Source organism: Stigmatopora argus, chromosome 9 (genome assembly GCF_051989625.1).
Source record: "Stigmatopora argus isolate UIUO_Sarg chromosome 9, RoL_Sarg_1.0, whole genome shotgun sequence".
NCBI lineage: Eukaryota > Metazoa > Chordata > Actinopteri > Syngnathiformes > Syngnathidae > Stigmatopora > Stigmatopora argus.
The window spans coordinates 18754737-18773529 of NC_135395.1; the positions used below are offsets into that span (position 1 = coordinate 18754737).

General features: G+C 46.3%; 2 protein-coding genes and 1 long non-coding RNA gene across 28 annotated transcripts; 2 read left to right on the plus strand and 1 right to left on the minus strand.

Annotated features, from left to right (window-relative positions):
* Positions 1-228: 228 nt before the first annotated feature.
* On the plus strand, positions 229-9877 carry fgf18a (fibroblast growth factor 18a). Of its 2 annotated transcripts, XM_077609271.1 has the most exons (6): positions 277-340; positions 3072-4255; positions 7462-7501; positions 7589-7766; positions 8514-8620; positions 8694-9877. In XM_077609271.1, exons 2-6 carry the CDS (start codon positions 4224-4226, stop codon positions 8964-8966), a joined length of 630 nt encoding a protein of 209 aa, XP_077465397.1. In that variant the 5' UTR covers positions 277-340; positions 3072-4223; the 3' UTR covers positions 8967-9877. The 2 variants fall into 2 exon arrangements, with proteins under 2 accessions (XP_077465399.1, XP_077465397.1); XM_077609273.1 differs by lacking the exon at positions 3072-4255 and having other exon boundaries at positions 229-340.
* A 908-nt stretch (positions 9878-10785) lies between these two features.
* On the plus strand, positions 10786-14352 carry LOC144082389 (peptidyl-prolyl cis-trans isomerase FKBP3-like). 23 transcript variants are annotated; one of them, XR_013303235.1, is made up of 9 exons: positions 10802-11056; positions 11792-11918; positions 12081-12181; positions 12987-13061; positions 13139-13238; positions 13469-13578; positions 13812-13896; positions 14123-14166; positions 14265-14352. XR_013303235.1 is itself a non-coding variant. In XM_077609526.1 (8 exons), the coding sequence occupies exons 1-5, from the start codon at positions 11980-11982 to the stop codon at positions 13507-13509; spliced, it is 342 nt and encodes a 113-aa protein (XP_077465652.1). In that variant the 5' UTR covers positions 11954-11979; the 3' UTR covers positions 13510-13578; positions 13812-13896; positions 14123-14166; positions 14265-14352. The 23 variants fall into 23 exon arrangements, 15 of the variants coding, with proteins under 15 accessions (XP_077465652.1, XP_077465656.1, XP_077465653.1 ...); XR_013303237.1 differs by having other exon boundaries at positions 10800-11918; positions 14095-14170; XR_013303234.1 differs by having other exon boundaries at positions 10804-11918; positions 14123-14170.
* A 248-nt stretch (positions 14353-14600) lies between these two features.
* On the minus strand, positions 14601-17078 carry LOC144082576 (uncharacterized). Of its 3 annotated transcripts, none has more exons than XR_013303280.1 (6): positions 16847-17078; positions 15257-15321; positions 15101-15179; positions 14978-15028; positions 14864-14922; positions 14601-14788 (listed from the first exon to the last, which is right to left on the minus strand). It is a non-coding gene; the product is annotated as an uncharacterized LOC144082576 (long non-coding RNA). The 3 variants fall into 3 exon arrangements; XR_013303279.1 differs by lacking the exon at positions 16847-17078 and adding an exon at positions 15903-15965; XR_013303281.1 differs by lacking the exon at positions 16847-17078 and adding an exon at positions 15571-15796.
* Positions 17079-18793: the final 1715 nt, after the last annotated feature.

The window sequence follows — 18793 nt, forward strand, 5'->3', positions numbered from 1 at the left end:
GGCGTCCGGTGTAAGCCGACGAACGACACCGACAAATTCGATAGCGTGAAGAACACCTCGAGAATGGTTCCCGGTTTAAAACGTAAAGATGTCACCTCCGCTCCAATTCTGTTTAGCCGCAAAAGAATCTGGGACAGAGCGGAGCGTGAACGATATAAATCTGATGAATCTGGCGGCGACAAAGACGTCGTCGCGGCTAATCAAAACAACCTTTTGCCTTTTTTCTCCCTCTCCAGCGCAGCCTCATATCACACGCTCCTCCGTCCCACCGCATCGCACTGAGCATCTTGCACGTATTTGGCTGGGATAGGCTCCAGCACCCTGCGCGAACCTCCTGAAGGTAAGTACAGAAAGTGAGTACAACGAATGCCAGTATTATTATACGACACCTTGCAATTTCACACTTGGCGTTTCCAGTGTCAATCACCGGATAATTCTTACCTAGATATTGCTTACCTTGGATGTTATTGTTATGGAAAAAAAAATGCTCCATGAAATATTAGCGGCGCTTCCAATGAAAACAAAGTGGGATGTATTGACTTGACCTTGGCTAATTATTTGTAACAGCAAACAAATGATGGAGTCGTGTCAGTCATTTCTACCACTAGAAGAGGACTAACTGATGGTGGTCATTTTAGACTGGGTCATACTGGGGCAATGTAATAGACCCCCACCACCACAGTCCGAAGCAGATGGATGATTTATTGTAGCTTTTGATAAACTGGCGCTCATCCAAACATGTGAATGAGTCGAGAAGGCGGAAGCATCTCCGGAAGCCCGACTCCTTCTCCGTGGAGACCTTGGGGTCAAAGCGGAAGGCCCTGCTATAATGGGAGCGGCGTTGAGGGGGGGATATGCCCGACCGCCATAAAGAAAGGGCCCGCGCGGGACACAATGCGCCCCGGCCAGCCCTTTGTCTGTCCCGGCCGCTAACGGTATTGACCGGCGCTGATCGATGTTAATTGCGAGACAGAACGGCCGTATCGAGCCGCTGAAAAGCGCGCCGCGTATACGCTCGCTCTCACTCGTTTTGAGCGCACCTTTTACACACTATCTCTCTATCTCTCTTTCAATCCCTGTAATGAGACGGGAGAGTGGAACAAAGGCCATCGATGCCCAGTCCGTTCAACACAATGGAGGCCCAAAACGTCTATCCACTTTCTATGTTTGAGCGTATATCAATGTACAGTCTGTGTGTGTGACTATTCAAGGGCATTGTCGGGGTTAAAAAAAATGGCAAAAGTGCGGTGCCCAAGATGCGTCAGGCCAAGTGCCTAAGAAAAAAAGAATAAAACACAAAAGCCTATTTCAAACTGTTTGCTAAAGAAAAAAAACCCACTATGTAATTCAAATTGGTCAACGCGCAAATGCCACGACGCCAATCCCACTTGTCACAAAACGAACGCAAATGCATGTAGATGATCATCATCTTTTGGTTCAATGTTCAATGCAAGTATGTTGTGTTGAAATGTTTGTATATTATTTCTTCCTGAAGCTCACAAAATGTGCACAGCTTGAAAATGTAAGTTACAGAGTTTCAGATAAGTCCACCATAGATGTGACAGGGGGAGTAAATAAAAGTTTGTGTGTGCGTCCATCTCAAGCAAAGATCGATAAGCAGTCGCTGGAAAGGCAAAGGCACAAAAGATCAATAATCAAGCCGCAAACTGAGGCCGGGACGGCAGATAACGAGGTGCGGCAGATTGAAGGGACTGATCCGCAACATTGAGGCTCACGCCCGTCCCTCACATGGGCACGGCATCGGACCACGGCACCCCACCGCCCATCCTTGGGTGCATAGCACGCGCTCTCTATGTAGATATGTCATTGGAAGGTACAGCAGGAGTCTTGTGCTGGCTCGGCGTTGCGTCTGCGGTCAGAGAGAGGGCCCGCCCCCTTTTTTTTCTGGGGGTAGCGCAGAGCGGGCGTTTCTGCAGTGAGAAATGTTCCTCTTGGATCCGCTTCATTGCTTACATAGCGCCCTCCCCTTAATGTCTTTGATTGTCCGTTTCATTTCCCCTCTTAAGGTTTCACTTAAAAGTGGCAAAAAATCCCAGTCACCGACCGCGCATCACTCCAACGCACGTTGACAGGGTCGGGGCGGTGGCCGGGCGGGACGGGCGGGCCGGGGCGCGCCAGGGACGCGTGGTCCATGGAGGCCAAAAGGATTTGAAAACAGATGTTTGCGAACGGCGTTCCCCAGGCCTCGCCGTCCAATTTTCCACTTTGTTCAGGCCCCAAAAAATGGTGCAACACTGTCTTAAAGCGGGGGCCATTTTGACCAGGAAAGACACAAACAATTCGTATTTTGAAATGGAATTGCTTCTGTGCCGTAGTCTGAATGTACAAGGAAAAATTTATGCAAGTGCAGGCTTTTGGGGGGGGGCGTGTAATTAAAAACTTTGAAAGTACTTAAATACTTTTGCTAATCAAACGATATGCAGTCTACTTACAAACGCTTCCACATACAAAATCTTCGATCCAAGATACAAAAACAATCCCAGTCAAGCCACATCAATGTCACTCACTCCCATTGACTTGGCTTTCACACCATTTTGAGGAAAGATCCGTAGGTCCATGACCCCTGTCTTGACCCTCAATTCAGCCCATTGGTTTTATTCAAGGCCAAAGATTTACAAATGATGCCATTATTCTGCACCTCTTCCATGCTCTAGCATTGCGCCGTTTTATAGATTCTCTTTCCGGGATCTGAGCAAACTGTTAGTGACCTTGGGTTCTTGACCTGGTCAATTTTTTACCCCTGAGGGACCATCCGTATAGCATTGCGACTGATTTATCCAAATTGTATTCGATGGGTGTGCATTTGCTGGGAGAGTGAGCGAGAGAGAGAGAGAGTGGGAGAGGGAGGGGTGAGAGCGAGAGAGAGCGAGAGAGGAGGGAGGATTGATCCGCGTCTGTTAAAATCTTGTTCTGGTTTTCTTGGAGTGAGGTCTGTGCCTGCCGACGTGCCTGTGCCGTGCGTGCAGCGAGAGCTGTTTATGCAAAAGAGACGACTGGCTTTTCTTTTCTTTTCATGGGAAAAAAAGCTCCAAACATCTGCACCATTGCAGGAAAGTGGATAAAGACGCACAGCTGGGACCTTTTTCTCTCTTTTTTGGAGTGCGAATGAAAGAAAGGTGCAGCCAAAGGACGACTAGAAGAAGAGAAGAGAAGAGAAGAGAGGAGCGGCAAGTTTTGGACTGCGAGCGGATCTGTCATTGGGATTTGGGCTAAAGACGTTTTTGCAGCGTCCAACTTTTTCATTCGTCCGCTCGCTAACCTAACGCGGGGCTGTTTTTACTCTCTCGGAGCGGAGACACTTGGGTCCCCCCCAACCCAACCCAACCCCTTCACCCCCTCCCTCGCTCTTCGGAGGAACAGCTTTAACTTTCGAGGTTTGAGAAAATAAATAAAACGATCGGATTGCATTTTCCCCCTTCAAACATTCTGGAGGTGATGTCATCGAGCCGTGTTTTGCCTGCTATTGTGTCAAGGAGGCGCAGGCACAAGACGTCCAGCGGCTGACTAGCCCGGAAAATCAGGTGCAAAGCGCCGCGGTCACTCTCGTTTCGTCCGCCGGACAGCCAGGCAGACGCTCTTCGGCCATCGTCCGCCCCCGAGACGCTCACAGACGCTCACAGACGCTCCCCGACGATCCCTTCTGCCACTACACTCGGCACTGGATCCTTTTTGGAGAGAGACATTTGTATGTGAGTGCGGCATCGCGGGGCGTGGGGGGGAGGTGTCGACATGAACCAAGCCGCCTCGCCTCACCCTGCGCCCGCAGAGCCCCCGTCTCCCACCTGCTGCGTGTGCGAGCATCCTTCTCACGTTGCCCCCGAGCGCCTGCAGCAGCAGCAGCAGCAGCAGAGGCTGGACCACCTCCGTCGGGACTGAAGCAGGCGTGCGCACGCACGCACGCACGGACGGACAGGCGCCCCCCTCGGACGCACACACGGACTGACGGACTCTCGGACCTTTCCGGAGTTGGAGCAGATTTCACCTGCTCGCTCCTTTTCTCACTCGAGGACAGCCGTCGGAGGTCGCCCCGCGGTCACGTCACCGTTTTCGCCCGCGCTGCCTCACATCGGGCCATCGCCGATGCCCACCGCCAACTCTCGGGCCCCGCCTGACAGACGCCGGACTTCCACCGCAGAGGCCGACTCTCCGGACCAGCGAGGAGACCGTCTCCGGGCCGGGTTCCACAGTGGAGGGGGGAAGCGATGTGGTCCCTTCTTTCCACGCTGACCGTCTTGTAAGTGCTCCTTTTTAATGTCCTTACCGTGCAAAAAAAAAAGTATTCTTGAGGACGAGTGGCGGGGTCAGAGCGTGACATCATCATCCGTCATTGGTGGGATCGGATGACGGCTCGGGGTCACGAGGTCGCGTTGCTCGTAAAAGCCGCCATAAACGTCCCAGTCACCTCCACGCTTGCTTCTGGAAGGGCCCACCGAATAGGATGTCAGTCCGCAACTGCACGCCATCCCGCACCAAAAACATTCTCCCGTCAACTTATGCAGACTTTAACGTTGCGGCAAAGGCCGTCCGTCCTCGGGGTTGGCTTTCACCCGAGGTACGTCTGGTCAAAAAAGCCAGGGCGGCGCCATTTATTTTTCTACGGCTTCTCCCGGCCGCCAGATATTTCTCATTCCTCGGCGGACGGGGCGTGCAACGCCGCCGCCGCCCGCGTCCCGCCATCTCCGTCAGAGCCAGCCGCCCACCTAAGTGCCTCCACGTGTCTCCCGGCCCGGGCTTTTTCCACAGATGCTCGGCGAGATAAAACGTCGGAATTAATAGCCGACGAATGACGACGCTATCGGAAGACCCGCGCTGTTTAGTCTGCTGGTTTGAGTTAAGGCGGTGCCGAGCCGAGCCCATCGGCGAGCCCTTCATTTCCTTCCCGCCGATGGCTTGACCGCAGACGTTTATGGATTTGTTCCCGCCGCCCCAAGAATGCAGTTCCGCCCGCCCGCCCGCTCCGTCAAAGTCTAGCCTGCGAAAAAGGAAGAAGTGAAAAACCGCGGCAACCTGTCGCCGCTCTCCGAGAAGCCGCAGCTCCGCTCTGAGGCTTTCTCAAAGCATTGTTCCACGTCCGCCGCCGCAGACCAACCCGCCAAGTGTCGAGGCCCGCCGTCGCGGCCTGGACTCCCCTCACCCCGCTCCCACCGCCAGCACGCGCAGCCGAAACCGCCGAGCGGACGATGTCATGGGTCGGCTTGCTTTGGCAGAAAGCCAGCAAGGCGCCATCCCGTAGCATTTTTGGGGTCGTCGCTCCTATCCTCTCCTTTTTTGTGGGCCCTCCCCCGCCCCGAGCGGTCCCCTCTTCCTCCGGCCTCGGCTCCGCGGCTGGCATAACACGGAACGTCTGTGGTTTTTGCGGGATCGGGGAATCCGGCGTCGAGGCACTTTTCCCGCGGCGTCTTTGACGGCACCGTTGGCCACGGTGTTTGGACAGCTGAGAGCCCTCACAATCCGCGCTTTCTGGCGGCGTTGGCGGCTAAAACGCGAGGGTCGACGCGGCGGCCCTGTACGCTACGCCAAAAAAGCAATCATTTAAAAAATAACTGTCAACTTGTTAGAACAGTTAAACTTTCTTGGACTTGTTGTTCACTGGTCTGCGAAAGATAGAATCCACCAAAAGACGCAATAATGATTTGCTACCTCGATTTATGATATGAAATGATTTGTAAGTAGGATCTTTCAGAAGTAGAGGCATTTTTTTTTTAACACTGAATTGGCATCATTTGCTCCACGATCCGGAATGCTACCCCAAAACCCCTAAAAAATGTATAACAATTGCATACCTGTCAACCTCTGCCGATAACTGCCCTTATAAATGATTATGATTCCCCTTACAACCCCCCAAAAAACCTTACAAACACCGTACGAGTCGTACGGTGTTTGTAAGGTTTTTTGGGGGGTTTGTAAGGGGAATCATAATCATTTATAAGGGCAGTTATCGGCAGAGGTTGACAGGTATGCAATTGTTAATATTTTCGGCCATTTGGTCACTTTTTTTGTTGGTCTCTTTTTCCCACGGAGGCTTTTGGTAACTTGAATCTTTGGTATGCAGAAGCCTTGGTAAGTGGAGGTGTAGGTGAATCCTCTAGAAGGGTCCAAGAATGTCTCTGTGGACGTTCCCCCGTTTTGAGGCCAGCGTTGAAACAAAGCAAAACCAAGGACTTGGCCCTCGCCTTCGGAGTCAATTCCATCTGCTTTTTTTTTGTTGTTGTTCAAGGCGGCCAAGTCGTCCACATTCCTAACCATCGGTTAATCGATGATGACTCCAGCAAGGAGCAGTTTGTGTTGTCCTTGGAACGCCCTTTTTCTTCCAAGCGGCGTGTCAAAAGGAGGAGGTCGCCATGTACATTTGCCAGAGTCGGGAGGCGCTGACTTATGTTCTGATGCGCATGACTTGTAACCTCTTCCCCTTTCTTTCCCACTGTTTATCTTTTTGTCTCCTTCTCACGCCAGAGCGGACCGCACCGTGCGCTCGCCCCGCGTTTGGAGTTTGGCGGAAATTTCTCTTCAGGGGATGTGACCTTTTCGCCCCCGCGCACCAAGCCCCGATCGCGTCTCCGCCGTCGTTGGGCTTTGTTCTGGCATCCAGCGCTTTGCGTCCCCCTTTTCTTTTTCTTGCACGTCTTTTGCTTTGAGCCAGCTGTCAGCCGCCCGCTCCTTCTGTATACTCCACGCATGCCGTGCCGTGACGGCGCGGAGGAGTCACCCCGCTAACCTCACACGTAAACCGGCAGGCGGGCAGGGAGGCAGGAAAATGATACGGGGAGGGAGGACAAGGAGTCAGAGACGGAGACGAGGTGGGGAAAGACGAGAGTGGGAGAATGGCTTTTCGGCTTCTGAAAGTCATCTCGCCGCTAAAGCGGCATTTTGCGCCATCCCAAATTCTACAGCGTGAAATAACAATGATGAAAATAGACATTTATTCCAATTGAAAAGAGTTGCTTGCAGCTGCTCCTGCCGCAAATTGGCCAAAAGCGGAGGTGCACCGTCAGGAAAAGCAGCGTGTCTTCACGCTGGACTTGATTATTCCCCCAGATATCTTTTTTTTTTTTTTTTTGCACACGTTTGGTAGCTGGCCTTCTGACTAGATTCCTTAATTGGTAGCGCCATCCCGTTCTAGCCAAAACCGCAGGAGCGCTCGGCGTGCACCTGCAGTCCGGACGGCCCAGCTGTCTACATAGCGGCGGCGGCCAAAAGAGCCCGACGTTTTCCCTCCGACGTCCCAAGCCAAACACGTTCTATTTGTCTCGGCGCGCTCGCCGTCGCGCGACGGAACGCTCGGGTCGCGGCGAGGCCAGGTTCGGGCGGCGTAACCGGAGAGGGTTACGTCTGCCGGCCTCGACGTGGCCGATGGACGGGACGAGGGGGGGCGGGGTCACAGGAAGCAAAGCTCAGGCTCCGCTCTCACAGCTGTCGATGCTCTGCTTGGACTTTTTCCAGATGTGTCCAGATGCTGCTGGTGATGTGCAATCCGTTACAAGTGAGCGCCGCGACCACCGGGAATTTGGCCCCCCAGGACTCGGAATCCTCTCTCAGAGCCGCCGCCGTCCGCGTGCGTTTGTGCCAGGTGCTCGGCGTGGACGGGGTCAACTTCAGCGTGCACGTGGAGAACCAGACGCAGGTGCGAGACACCATGAGTCGCCGCCACCATCGGGTCTACCAGCTCTACAGCCGCACCAGCGGCAAGCACGTCCAAGTCATGGGACGGCGAATCGGCGCCCGCGGAGAAGACGGAGACAAATATGGTAAGACCGACGCAGGCCGGTTAAAAAAAAAAAAACTCTGTGAATCGAGGGAGTAGGCGGGGGCTTACGGGGAGATAGTCTTGGCGGTACAAAGACTCCAATCGACCGATCGGGGAAGCCAGAGAAATACGAATACGGAAAAGGAACCAGAAAAAAGGGGTCTCTGAGTGGGGGGCGGGGATTGGGGGGAGAGTTCGTTTGAAGGCTGCTCGGCGCTCTAAAGCTTGCCGTTTCTCATCGATCCGGGCATTGATTTCTCATCCTCACCGGTGTCTCCTCTTGCTTCCTTGCCCTTCCTCCCTCTGCTTTTCTCTGCCATTCTTTAACACGGCGTCCATCCCCCATTGGAGGTGGTTACGCCTCAACCCGTTGTCAAACGACGGCAGTAGATCGCGTTTCCCCGCACGCTTCCGTGTGGGTATCTCGCCGCCAATCCCGAAGCGCACGAAGCGGCCCCTCCGGCAAAGCGCCGTCCAAACAAAGACGGAAAGAAATCAGGTAGTGCGGCGTCAAAGGGTCGAGTGGGGGGAGGAGGGCGAGGAAGGAAGCAGCTATTGATTACCGTTGACCCCTTTGTTGACTAAGGTCATGTGGAAAGCGTTTTGGGGGATTTATTTTTAACCGGGCTCAAGCTTTCTTTGAGGAAGCGATTATTGCCCGCGAGGAGGAACATCGCCGCCGCCGCAAATGCATTTGTATTTTTGAAATTCTAACGTCTGTCTGTCCTTCTGTCCGTCCCTTCACAAGCCCAGCTCGTAGTGGAGGCGGACACCTTTGGCAGTCAGGTGCGAATCCGGGGCAAAGAGACCAACTTCTACCTGTGCATGAACCGCAGGGGAAAGCTGGTAGGAAAGGTATGGCTCCGCCCGTTTCTTCCACGCCGGCGCGCCACCCCACGTGCTGACCCTTCCCCTCTCCTCTCATCAGAGGGCGAGTAACCGAAGCGCCGACTGCGTCTTCGTGGAGAAGGTCCTGGAAAACCACTACACGGCCCTGATGTCGGCACGCTACGCCGGCTGGTACGTGGGCTTCACCAAGAGAGGGCGCCCTCGGCGCGGACCGCACACCCTGCCCAACCAGCAGGACGTGCACTTCATGAAGCGCTTCCCGCCGGGGGAGCAGCCCCACCTCACCACGCCCTTCCGCTTCACCACCATCGGCAAGAGGGGCAAGCGGGTGCGTACCAGCGGACCCCGCTAGAGGCGCTCCCTTGCTCGCCCGAGCCCGCCAACGGCCCGCTTTGCCGGGACGGACAGACAGAGCGGAAACCTCGAACACGGACCGTTTGGCCACGGCGGCCCCGCCGTCGTCATCGTCCATCCTTCCTTTTTTTCCCCCCTTCCCGGGACCCGCCGGACCCTCGGTGGTCCGTCACCGGAAGCCACGCGGACTCGGTCTGCTTCGCTTCGCGGAGCGGAACTATTGACAGAATACCTGAAGGGCGGCCAAAGGAGTCCGAGGGCGTCCGGCCCACATGCGCCCAAAAACACGTGGCCTTTTTACGTCTCCCGCTGCGGACCAGCTGGACGATATCGAGGATGGAATTCCACGGAGCGGACCGGGGCCAAAAAGGCCAAAGAGGCCCAGCCGGGGCTCAGGCAAAGATCGAGGGACCACGGAGGACCCACACTGGCACCGTAGACGTGCCACGCAACTTATTAAATTGGCGTAAAGTCTCGCGCAAAGTGGACCTGAAGCTTTCGGGCCTGGAAGCCGCGGGACAAACGTCCCAGAAACAAGCGGCGGCCCATCACACGACGCCAAAGACAACCGAGGGCTTCCTTCGGGACTCCTCCCTTTTAGCGTGAGCGCCGAGGACCTGGCGTCTCTATGGAAACGCCCAAAAACACCCCACCCCGGTGATAGGCCGCTCACGTGGACCCTACCTAATGCTGCTACCGGGACATGCAGTGGAAAAAAAACAAAGTCTCACAACCAAATATTAAAGGAACAATTTATTGAAAGCTATATTATATATATATATGAAAAAGAAGAAGCCTAAATAAGCAATCCTACTATGACGGTTAGTATAATGCTAAAGTTATTTCATTTATTTATTTCAGCTACGTGTGCAGCAGTCTTTGTCGACTCAAGTAAACCTTACAGAACCATTTGGTGTGTCTTTCATGTGATTCGTGACACCAAAACACAACAGAGGCAATTTCACGGGGAGGATTCGACGAATCCCACATGAGAAAAACCACAAAACATGGCGCTCCAACAGAACCAAGCGTGACCTCAATGGCCAAGAAGATCCGTGCGTTCCGAGTCCGTGGGACTGGCGGATGTCGAGTGTCGACAAGCGGCGGGGGGAATTGACACGCAACGCAATTGCGATCGCGGCGCCAAACTTAAAGGTCAAACTACCACTGGAATCGAGTTGTGAAAAACACATTTGGGAAGGGGAGGAGGAAAAATTAATTTATCACAATCATCTTGTAAAAGGGGATGAAGAGTGACTTGTCATATTTAAATGACGTCTAAGACGCTAATCTCTTCAAATCACAAACTGTCCTCCGTCAAAGATGATCTTGCAAGTTTTCTTTTTCCTCCTAAAACACGCACTAGAGCATCATTGCCATGGAATTCCCAGAATGCCACGACCACCATCGGGGTAGACTTTATTTATTGGGCCGCGTTTCCATTGCTAGTCTATCCCAATTGACTTAACGTCCACACGACGTCCCTATAGGGCAAAGGTGACGGGAATCGGCCGCGAAAGGGGGGGGAGGCGTCTTCTGGCGTCTGCTGGCGTTCCAGCGGCGATGGAAATATCGGACCGAGCCAAAGCCCAGAATGGAAGGTGTGCGCGAGTCAGTCGTGTTGAGGAAGGAATGTGAAATATGCGTGCGAGAAACGGAGCGCTGACCTGTTACGGGCCCAAATCCCACAGACCCAACGGAAGGGCACACGCCCTTGCGCGCGCATCACGTACGCCAGCCGGCCGACCTTCCTTCTCCTTCTCGCAATTGGGAAGCACACGAAGCGGTAAACAAGTGAAAAAGCGGTCCATCGAAGCGAGCCCGCCTTTCCTTCCCTTCCCTCCCCGATGGCGCTTTCCTATAAACGCTCCAAGAGCGCACTTGTATTTATGCAAAGGCGCATTCTTCTCTAAGTTATACAAGATGGTGTGCCGACTGGAACAGGTTGCTTCGGAGCCTGCCGTCAAACGTTTAAGTGGGCTTGCGCTGCAATCTAGCGGATGGTTTTGACAGTGCAGCCAGGCTCACGCTTGCTTCGAGAAGAACTAAATGAGCCACTAAAGCTTTGTTTTTTGAAGGCCATGTATGGTAAGGCTTTTATTTGTTCAAACGAAAAAAGAACAGGTAAAGTATGGCTTTATTTCTTAAAAAAAAAACCTGTATAGCAAGGATTTTTGCTTATAAAAATGACCATGGGCTAAGGCAGGGGTAAGGCTTATTTATAAAAAAAAATGACTATGTACAGTAAGGCCTTTTTCTAAAGAAATGACCATGTATACTAAGGCTTATTGCTTATAAAAATGACCATGGAGAGTGAGGCTTTTTTCTTTAAAAATGACAATGTATAGTAAGGCTTTTTTAAATTAAAAATGACTATATATAGTAAGGCTTTTTCTTAAAAAACTGACCGTGTAAAGCTTTTTTCTTTAAAACAAACTGTATGAAAATGAAAAATGATCATGTATAGTAAGGATTTTTTCTTAAAAACAAGACCATGTATAGTAAGGCTTAAAAAAAATGACCATGTATACTAAGACTTTTTTTTAAATGATCATGTAAAATAAGTACATGTATAGTCTCATTTCATCTCATTTTCTGAACTGCTTTATCCGCATTAGGGTAGAAGGAAACAAAGGAGGATGGGTTTTATGTACAAATTAAAAATATTTTTGGTGAGTAAAATGTGGCTATATTCCTAAATAATATTTCAATTGTATGAGGTTATTATTGATGCTTTTTTATATGTGTCGCATAATACACGTTAGTATTATGAAAACAATGTACTTTTATGTGTCTTTTTTTGATACGTATTACCCATGTCAGAGTTCTAAGGTCGGCTCCACCCTTCAAAAAGGCGGATGAGCCAGCTGCCAGTCCTTTGGTAGACTGCAGACAGCTCAGAAGTGACGATTTACCGAAGAAAGACCTGATAAAGTACTCACAGGACACGGTACGTTGTCATTTGGGGATTTCGAAGCCTTATGACGGTAGTAGCATGCTTCGATCGCGTGATGTGGCCCAATGTGGATGCAGACAGTAAAATGTTTGCAAACAAATTGGCTACATTGCGTTACCTACAGCTCTTAATGTTTCATTCCATTGTGTGTTTCAGTTCCTCAACGAACAAGGATTGCTGAGAAACATCAAGAATGGGGCCATAACAGCCAAAAAGGAGCAACTTGTCGACGCCATAATGAGCTGTTTGTCAGCAAAGTGAGTCTTTTTTTTTTTTTAAAAGCATACCTGTCAACCTCTGCCGATAACTGCCCTTATAAATGATTATGATTCCCCATACAAACGTGTTTGTAAGGGGAATCATAATCATTTATAAGGGCAGTTATCGGCAGAGGTTGACAGGTATGAAATAGTAGTTTCTATTTACTATATCCGTGTAATCATTAAATATCAGCTTTCCGTATTCACGGTTTTGCTAAATGAGCTTGTTTTTCATTATGATACATTCCAATTTTGAATGATAACACTAACTGGCTTGGCATTGATTTTTTTTTTTTAAATAGCAACAACTTGTGTGGATAACTCACACCCACATAAATGCCATCAGTGGAGGTGTAAGGAATAAACAGTACACTTTTATAGAATATAGACATTTCCCTTCACTTTCTTAAAGGAAGACCTCAGGGCTTGGACCTTTTCATTTTTATTATTTATTTTAAATGCGTTTGAGGCATTCAGTCAACAAAAGCGCAGGGGCCATTTTTCACTTGACTTTAAACATATGATAAAATAACAATTTTCCCTCATTATAGGTCTCCAAACTGGTCCTCTCGGGCTGCTGTGGGTGTAGGTTTTGGTTCCAACAGATCCAACATTAACAGTTTAACCAATGGAGTTTTTCTGCTGAAAAAAGAATCACCTGAATGTAATCCAGTGATTGTACTACTAGGATACCAGATTGGAATGAAAACCTGCACCCTCCGTTGCCCTTTCTGGAATAGTTTGGGGACCACTGGTCAAATTGGTTAAATGAGCAATTCTATAATCATGCTGTGTTTTGTAGAGGTTTAAAGCCACGGATGTACACGGTGGAAGAGGTGACAGCTGTCAAGAAGTCAAGGCAAAGGTTGTGGACAATGTAGGACCCAAGTATTTCAGGTTATTTTCTTGTAATGTGTACTAAACCTACTTATTGTGTATCTTGCTTCTCTTCAGTGTCCACCCAAGTTTACCAAATCAACGCTGAAGAAAGATGACCAGACAAACTTCCCCAAAAAGGGTGACTGCACACTTTTTGACCGCAACATCCCCTCAGGTACTAGTCATTATAGAGCAGGTGTCTCCAACTCTGGTCCTGAGGGTCCCTATCCAGTATGCTTTCCATATCTCCCATCACATTTGAATCAAATGATAAAGATCCTGATTAAGGTGTGATGGAGGACATGGAAAATAAACTGGACTGGGGCCCTCAAGGACTGCAGTTGGTTATTTATTTTCTTGTAATGTGTACTAAACCTACTCATTGTGTATGTTGCTTCTCTAAAGTGTCCACCCAAGTTGACCAAATCAACGCTGAAGAAAGATGACCAGACAAACTTCCCCAAAAAGGGTGACATTGGTGGACGGCACACTATTTGACAGCAACATCCCCTCAGGTACTTGTCATTATAGAGCAGGTGTCTCCAACTCTGGTCCTCAGGGTCCCTATCCAGTATGCTTTCCATATCTCCCACCACATTTGAATCAAATGATCAAGATCCTGATTAAGGTGTGATGGAGGACATGGAAAATAAACTGGACTGGGGCCCTCAAGGACTGCAGTTGGAGGTTATTTATTTTCTTGTAATGTGTACTAAATCTACTCATTGTGTATGTTGCTTCTCTTCAGTGTCCACCCAAGTTGACCAGACAAACTTCCCCAAAAAGGGTGACATTGGTGGACGGCACACTTTTTGACAGCAACATCCCCTCAGGTACTTGTCATTATAGAGCAGGTGTCTCCAACTCTGGTCCTCATCCAGTATGCTTTCCATACCTCCCAAATGATCAAGGTGTGATGGAGGACATGGAAAATAAACTGGACAGGGGCCCTCTTATAAAGACTCAGATCAATTTTAAGTCTCCCTGTTTCTGCAGTGGATGTCTAATATTGATATATTTTTTCCTCCTAGGGCTTTAATATTGTGCCTTCTTTTGCAGTGGGATGAAGGCTTGCTGACTGAGGAAAAGAGAGCCTTTCTGATGTTGGTAAAACCTAACTTTTAACTTAACTAATCCTGTCCATTTTTTAATGTTGGACTTAGTCTATTGTGTGTTGACCCTCTTTTTTTATTTTCCACAGTGCCAAGAGTCTTTGTCCATGAACCGCAACACAACCTCATCTTTAAATGCTGGATGGCTTGTGGACCAATAAAAGTTCTTGAAATGTACATATGCATTTTTTTTGCTAGTTATATGAAGAAGAAAAACACAAGTGGCTTGACATTTGAAAGTTTTTATTCAAAGGGACATTTGTATGGACAGACTTCTCCACCTGTAGACAAGTTTAAAACACTTAGAAAAATTTCAACAGCACACTTATGCTAAAAAAAATTCTAAATTGCTTACATTTTTCTGACTATTAAAAGACTTAGAAAATTTTCAACAGGACTTATAATAAAAAAATCAACACTTAGAATATAAACACCAAAAATTAAAGGAAAAAAAAGACCATTGAGGGTCTTGGGTCTTTTTTCTCCAAGTGTTTCAACAAAGACAAATGACACTCAAATCTCTTTTATTAAAATTTCTGACTGAAGAAAAGAAGTGAGATCCTCCGTACCTTAAGGATCTGGTCACCATGAGCCAGAAAACTCTGGACTACACCTAAGAAGAGGGAGAGTAAATTTAGTCAATAAAATAGATCTGGATGAATACTTTGATATTCAACAATAAACTCACCTCTCAGAAGACTGCGTTCAGAGATGAGGCATCACTTGGAGACCCTCCAAAGTCTGGACCTGATGTGTGCAAAAGTTAGCATGTTTAGACACTGGAGATTCAACAAATACTTACATTTTTGTTGTTAAATCTAGTTTTACCTTGATGAGAAGACCAAAGATGATGCTAAACGGGGAAAATTTCATTTAACGCTATTTAGGAGTTGCCAAATAACTAATACAGGAAGAGAAATCTTACAGAGTTCAGAGACGCCACATCATGCAAGAGAGGCATCATCTTCAAGTGGGCAACCTGGGAAGATCACCTGGACATGGACCTGATGTGTGCAAAAAAAAAAAAGCAAAAGTTGTCATATACAGAGACTGGAGATTCAACAGATGGGATAAGTTTTACCTGTAACCTCAAGGGTTTGAGTGTCCTGGGGCACACGGGAAGAGCTGCATCTTGATTTAACCAAGCTATTTGGGAGTTGACAAACAATTATTACATGAAAGAGAAATCTTACAATAAATGATCAAGATAAAGAATGAAAATAAGTTAGTGAGTGCTCCGTGCTAATTTCCCTTTTCCAGACAAGGCGATTAAATATACAGACTGAAGTTAACAGCCAGGAGAAAGTTGGCATAACCATTTTTGATTAAAATGATTTGTTTAGCACTCGCAGTGAAAACTATCAGTACATACATCATTTTGGAGTGAGCCTTTACCTAACAAACTGTCCGTTGATATCTCGGCTTTGTTTGAATCCACTAAAAGTCTTTTATACACGACTCGAAAATGGAGAAAACAGACTATAGATCTCTTAGTATTAACATCAAGACGACGCTTGACGTGGTCAAATGGAAAGCGTTGTCGTGACGCTAATGTTAAGATGGCTTGTCACATGTGGCACAGAGCCCAAACTTAAATTGTCGACGGTGCGGTCAACCTGGCATTAAACTTACAGATTTGTTGGCGGTTTTGCTCAATTGATTCCTAAAAAATCTGCCGGTAGCGTGATAAAAATGCACATAGGCCAGTAAATGGCTCGACGCCTTACCTCGTTGCCGTGCTACACGGCCATCAGCATGGACATGGCTGTTGGAGAAGACGAGGCAAAGCGGATGTGCCTAATTTATACAGCTGCCTTGAAGATAGACCACGCCCATATCATGTCATTTTTAACGAAAAAAAGCCTTACTATATAGCAGGGGTGTCAAACATGCGGCCCGCGGGCCGGAACCGGCCCCCAAGGAGGTTCGATCAGGCCTGCAGGATAATTTGAAAGTGGAAAAAATGCATAAAAGACATGGAATTAATATTTTTAATTCGATGCAATTCATGGATTATCGACTAAGGGGCGCACTCTTTCCATCAGAGTAGAAGACAAGCCGCATCACTGTGACAGACTGAAAACAGCAGCAACTCCATAAATTTTCAGTATGTATTGTATGTGTATGTATGTTTCATGTATGAAGTTTACAGATTTACAGGACAGGCGAATACTTTCTTCATTACACATTTAAAATCACTCTCCTTAGTTTGTAAGGTGCACGCAGGGATTACATTTAGATTTTATATGCGTATGTGTAAGTGGTTTAAAAATTCCTGTCTTTAAAAGTCTCATTTAATCTTAAAGTGCATTACTATATTTTTCAGTACCAATTAAAGTTTTGTGCCTTTGTACAATCAGTGGGATCAGTTGCAATGCATATTTGTGAATGATAAGTCAATTGCACATTTGTCTAAGGAAATATGAGGTGTTTCATGAAATGTTTTGAAAAAGGATAGTTCATTAAATTTCAATATTTTCCTAATGTTCTTGTGCTTCTTTACACCAAAACAAAGGAAAGACATGATCTTTTGGTTATTTATAGCAGAGCATGGTATAATTTTAATGGTCCGGCCCACTTGACATCTCCCTAGGCCGTATGTGGCCCACGATGCCAAATGAGTTTGACACCCCTGCTATACATGGTCATTTTTAAGGAAAAAAAGACTTACTATACATTGTGCCTGGTTTTCCGTCTCCTTGTACCCTAAGATCGGCTGGCCACCGATTCAGGATGTCCGCCGCCTCTGGCCTGGAGACAGCTGGGATTGGCTCCAGCATCCCCCGCTACCCTGATGAGGATAAAGCGGTTCAGAAAATGAGATGAGATGAGGCTTACTATACATGGTCAATTGTTTAAAGAAAAAGCCTTACTATTCTATGTCGTTTTTTAAGAAAAAAAGCCTTACTATACTATGTCGTTTTTTAAGAAAAAAAAGCCTTACTATACTATGTCGTTTTTTAAGGAAAAAAGCCTTACTATACTATGTCGTTTTTAAAGAAAAAAGCCTTACTATACTATGTCGTTTTTTAAGAAAAAAAGCCTTACTATACTATGTCGTTTTTCACGAAAAAAAAGCCTTACTATACTATGTCGTTTTTTAAGAAAAAAAGCCTTACTATACTGTCATTTTTTTCAATAAAAAAGCCTTACTATATATACTATTTCGTTTTTTTAAAGACAAAAAGCCTTACTATACTGTCGCTTTTTTAAAAGAAAAAAGCCTTACTATACTATGTCATTTTTTTTTTTAAAGCCTCACTATACTATGTCGTTTTTTTAAGAAAAAAGAGCCTTACTATACTATGTCGTTTTTTAAGGAAAAAAGCCTTACTATACTATGTCGTTTTAAAAGAAAAAAGCCTTACTATACTATGTCGTTTTTTAAGAAAAAAAGCCTTACTATACTATGTCGTTTTTCACGAAAAAAAAGCCTTACTATACTATGTCGTTTTTTAAGAAAAAAAGCCTTACTATACTGTCATTTTTTTCAATAAAAAAGCCTTACTATATATACTATTTCGTTTTTTTAAAGACAAAAAGCCTTACTATACTGTCACTTTTTTAAAAGAAAAAAGCCTTACTATACTATGTCATTATTATTTTTTTTAAAGCCTCACTATACTATGTCGTTTTTTTAAGAAAAAAGAGCCTTACTATACTATGTCGTTTTTTAAGAAAAAAAGCCTTACTATACTATGTTGTTTTTTTAAAGAAAAAAGCCTTACTATACTATGTTGTTTTTTTAAAAGAAAAAAAGCCTTACTCTACTATGTCGTTCTTTTTAAAAGAAAAAAGCCTTACTATACTGTCGTTTTTTTACGAAAAAGCCTTACTATACTGTCGTTTTTTACGAAAAAGCCTTACTATAATATGTCGTTTTTTAAGAAAAAAGCCTTACTATATTATGTCATTTTTTAAAGAAAAATGCCTTACTATACTATGTCGTTTTTTACGAAAGCCTTACTATACTATGTCGGTTTTTAAGAAAAAAGCCTTACTATACTATGTCATTTTTTAAGAGAAAAAAAAAAGCCTTACTATACTATGTCGTTTTTTTAAAGAAAAAAGCCTTACTATACTATGTCGTTTTTTTAAGAAAAAAAGCTTCACTATACTATGTCGTTTTTTTAAGAAAAAAAGCCGCACTATACTATGTCATTTTTTTTTAAAAAAGCCTTATTATACTATGTCGTTTTTAAGAAAAAAGCCTTCCTATACTATGTCATTTTTTAAAGAAAAAAGCCTTACTATACTATGTCGTTTTTTAAGAGAAAAAAAAGCCTTACTATACTATGTCGTTTTTTAAAAGAAAAAAAGCCTTACTATACTATGTCGTTTTTTTAAAAGAAAAAAGCCATAGTATAGTAAGGCCTTTAAAAAAAAAAAGACATAGTATAGTAAGTTTTTTTCTAAAAAATAAAATAAATGACATAGTATAGTAAGGTTTTTTCTTTAAAAAACAACATGGTATAGTAAGGCTTTTTTCTTTAAAAACGACATAGTATAATAAGGCTTTTTCTTAAAAAACGACATGGTATAGTAAGGCTTTTTTTCTTAAAAAAAACGACATAGGCTTTTTTTCCATTAAAAATGACCATGTATAGTAAGGCTGTTT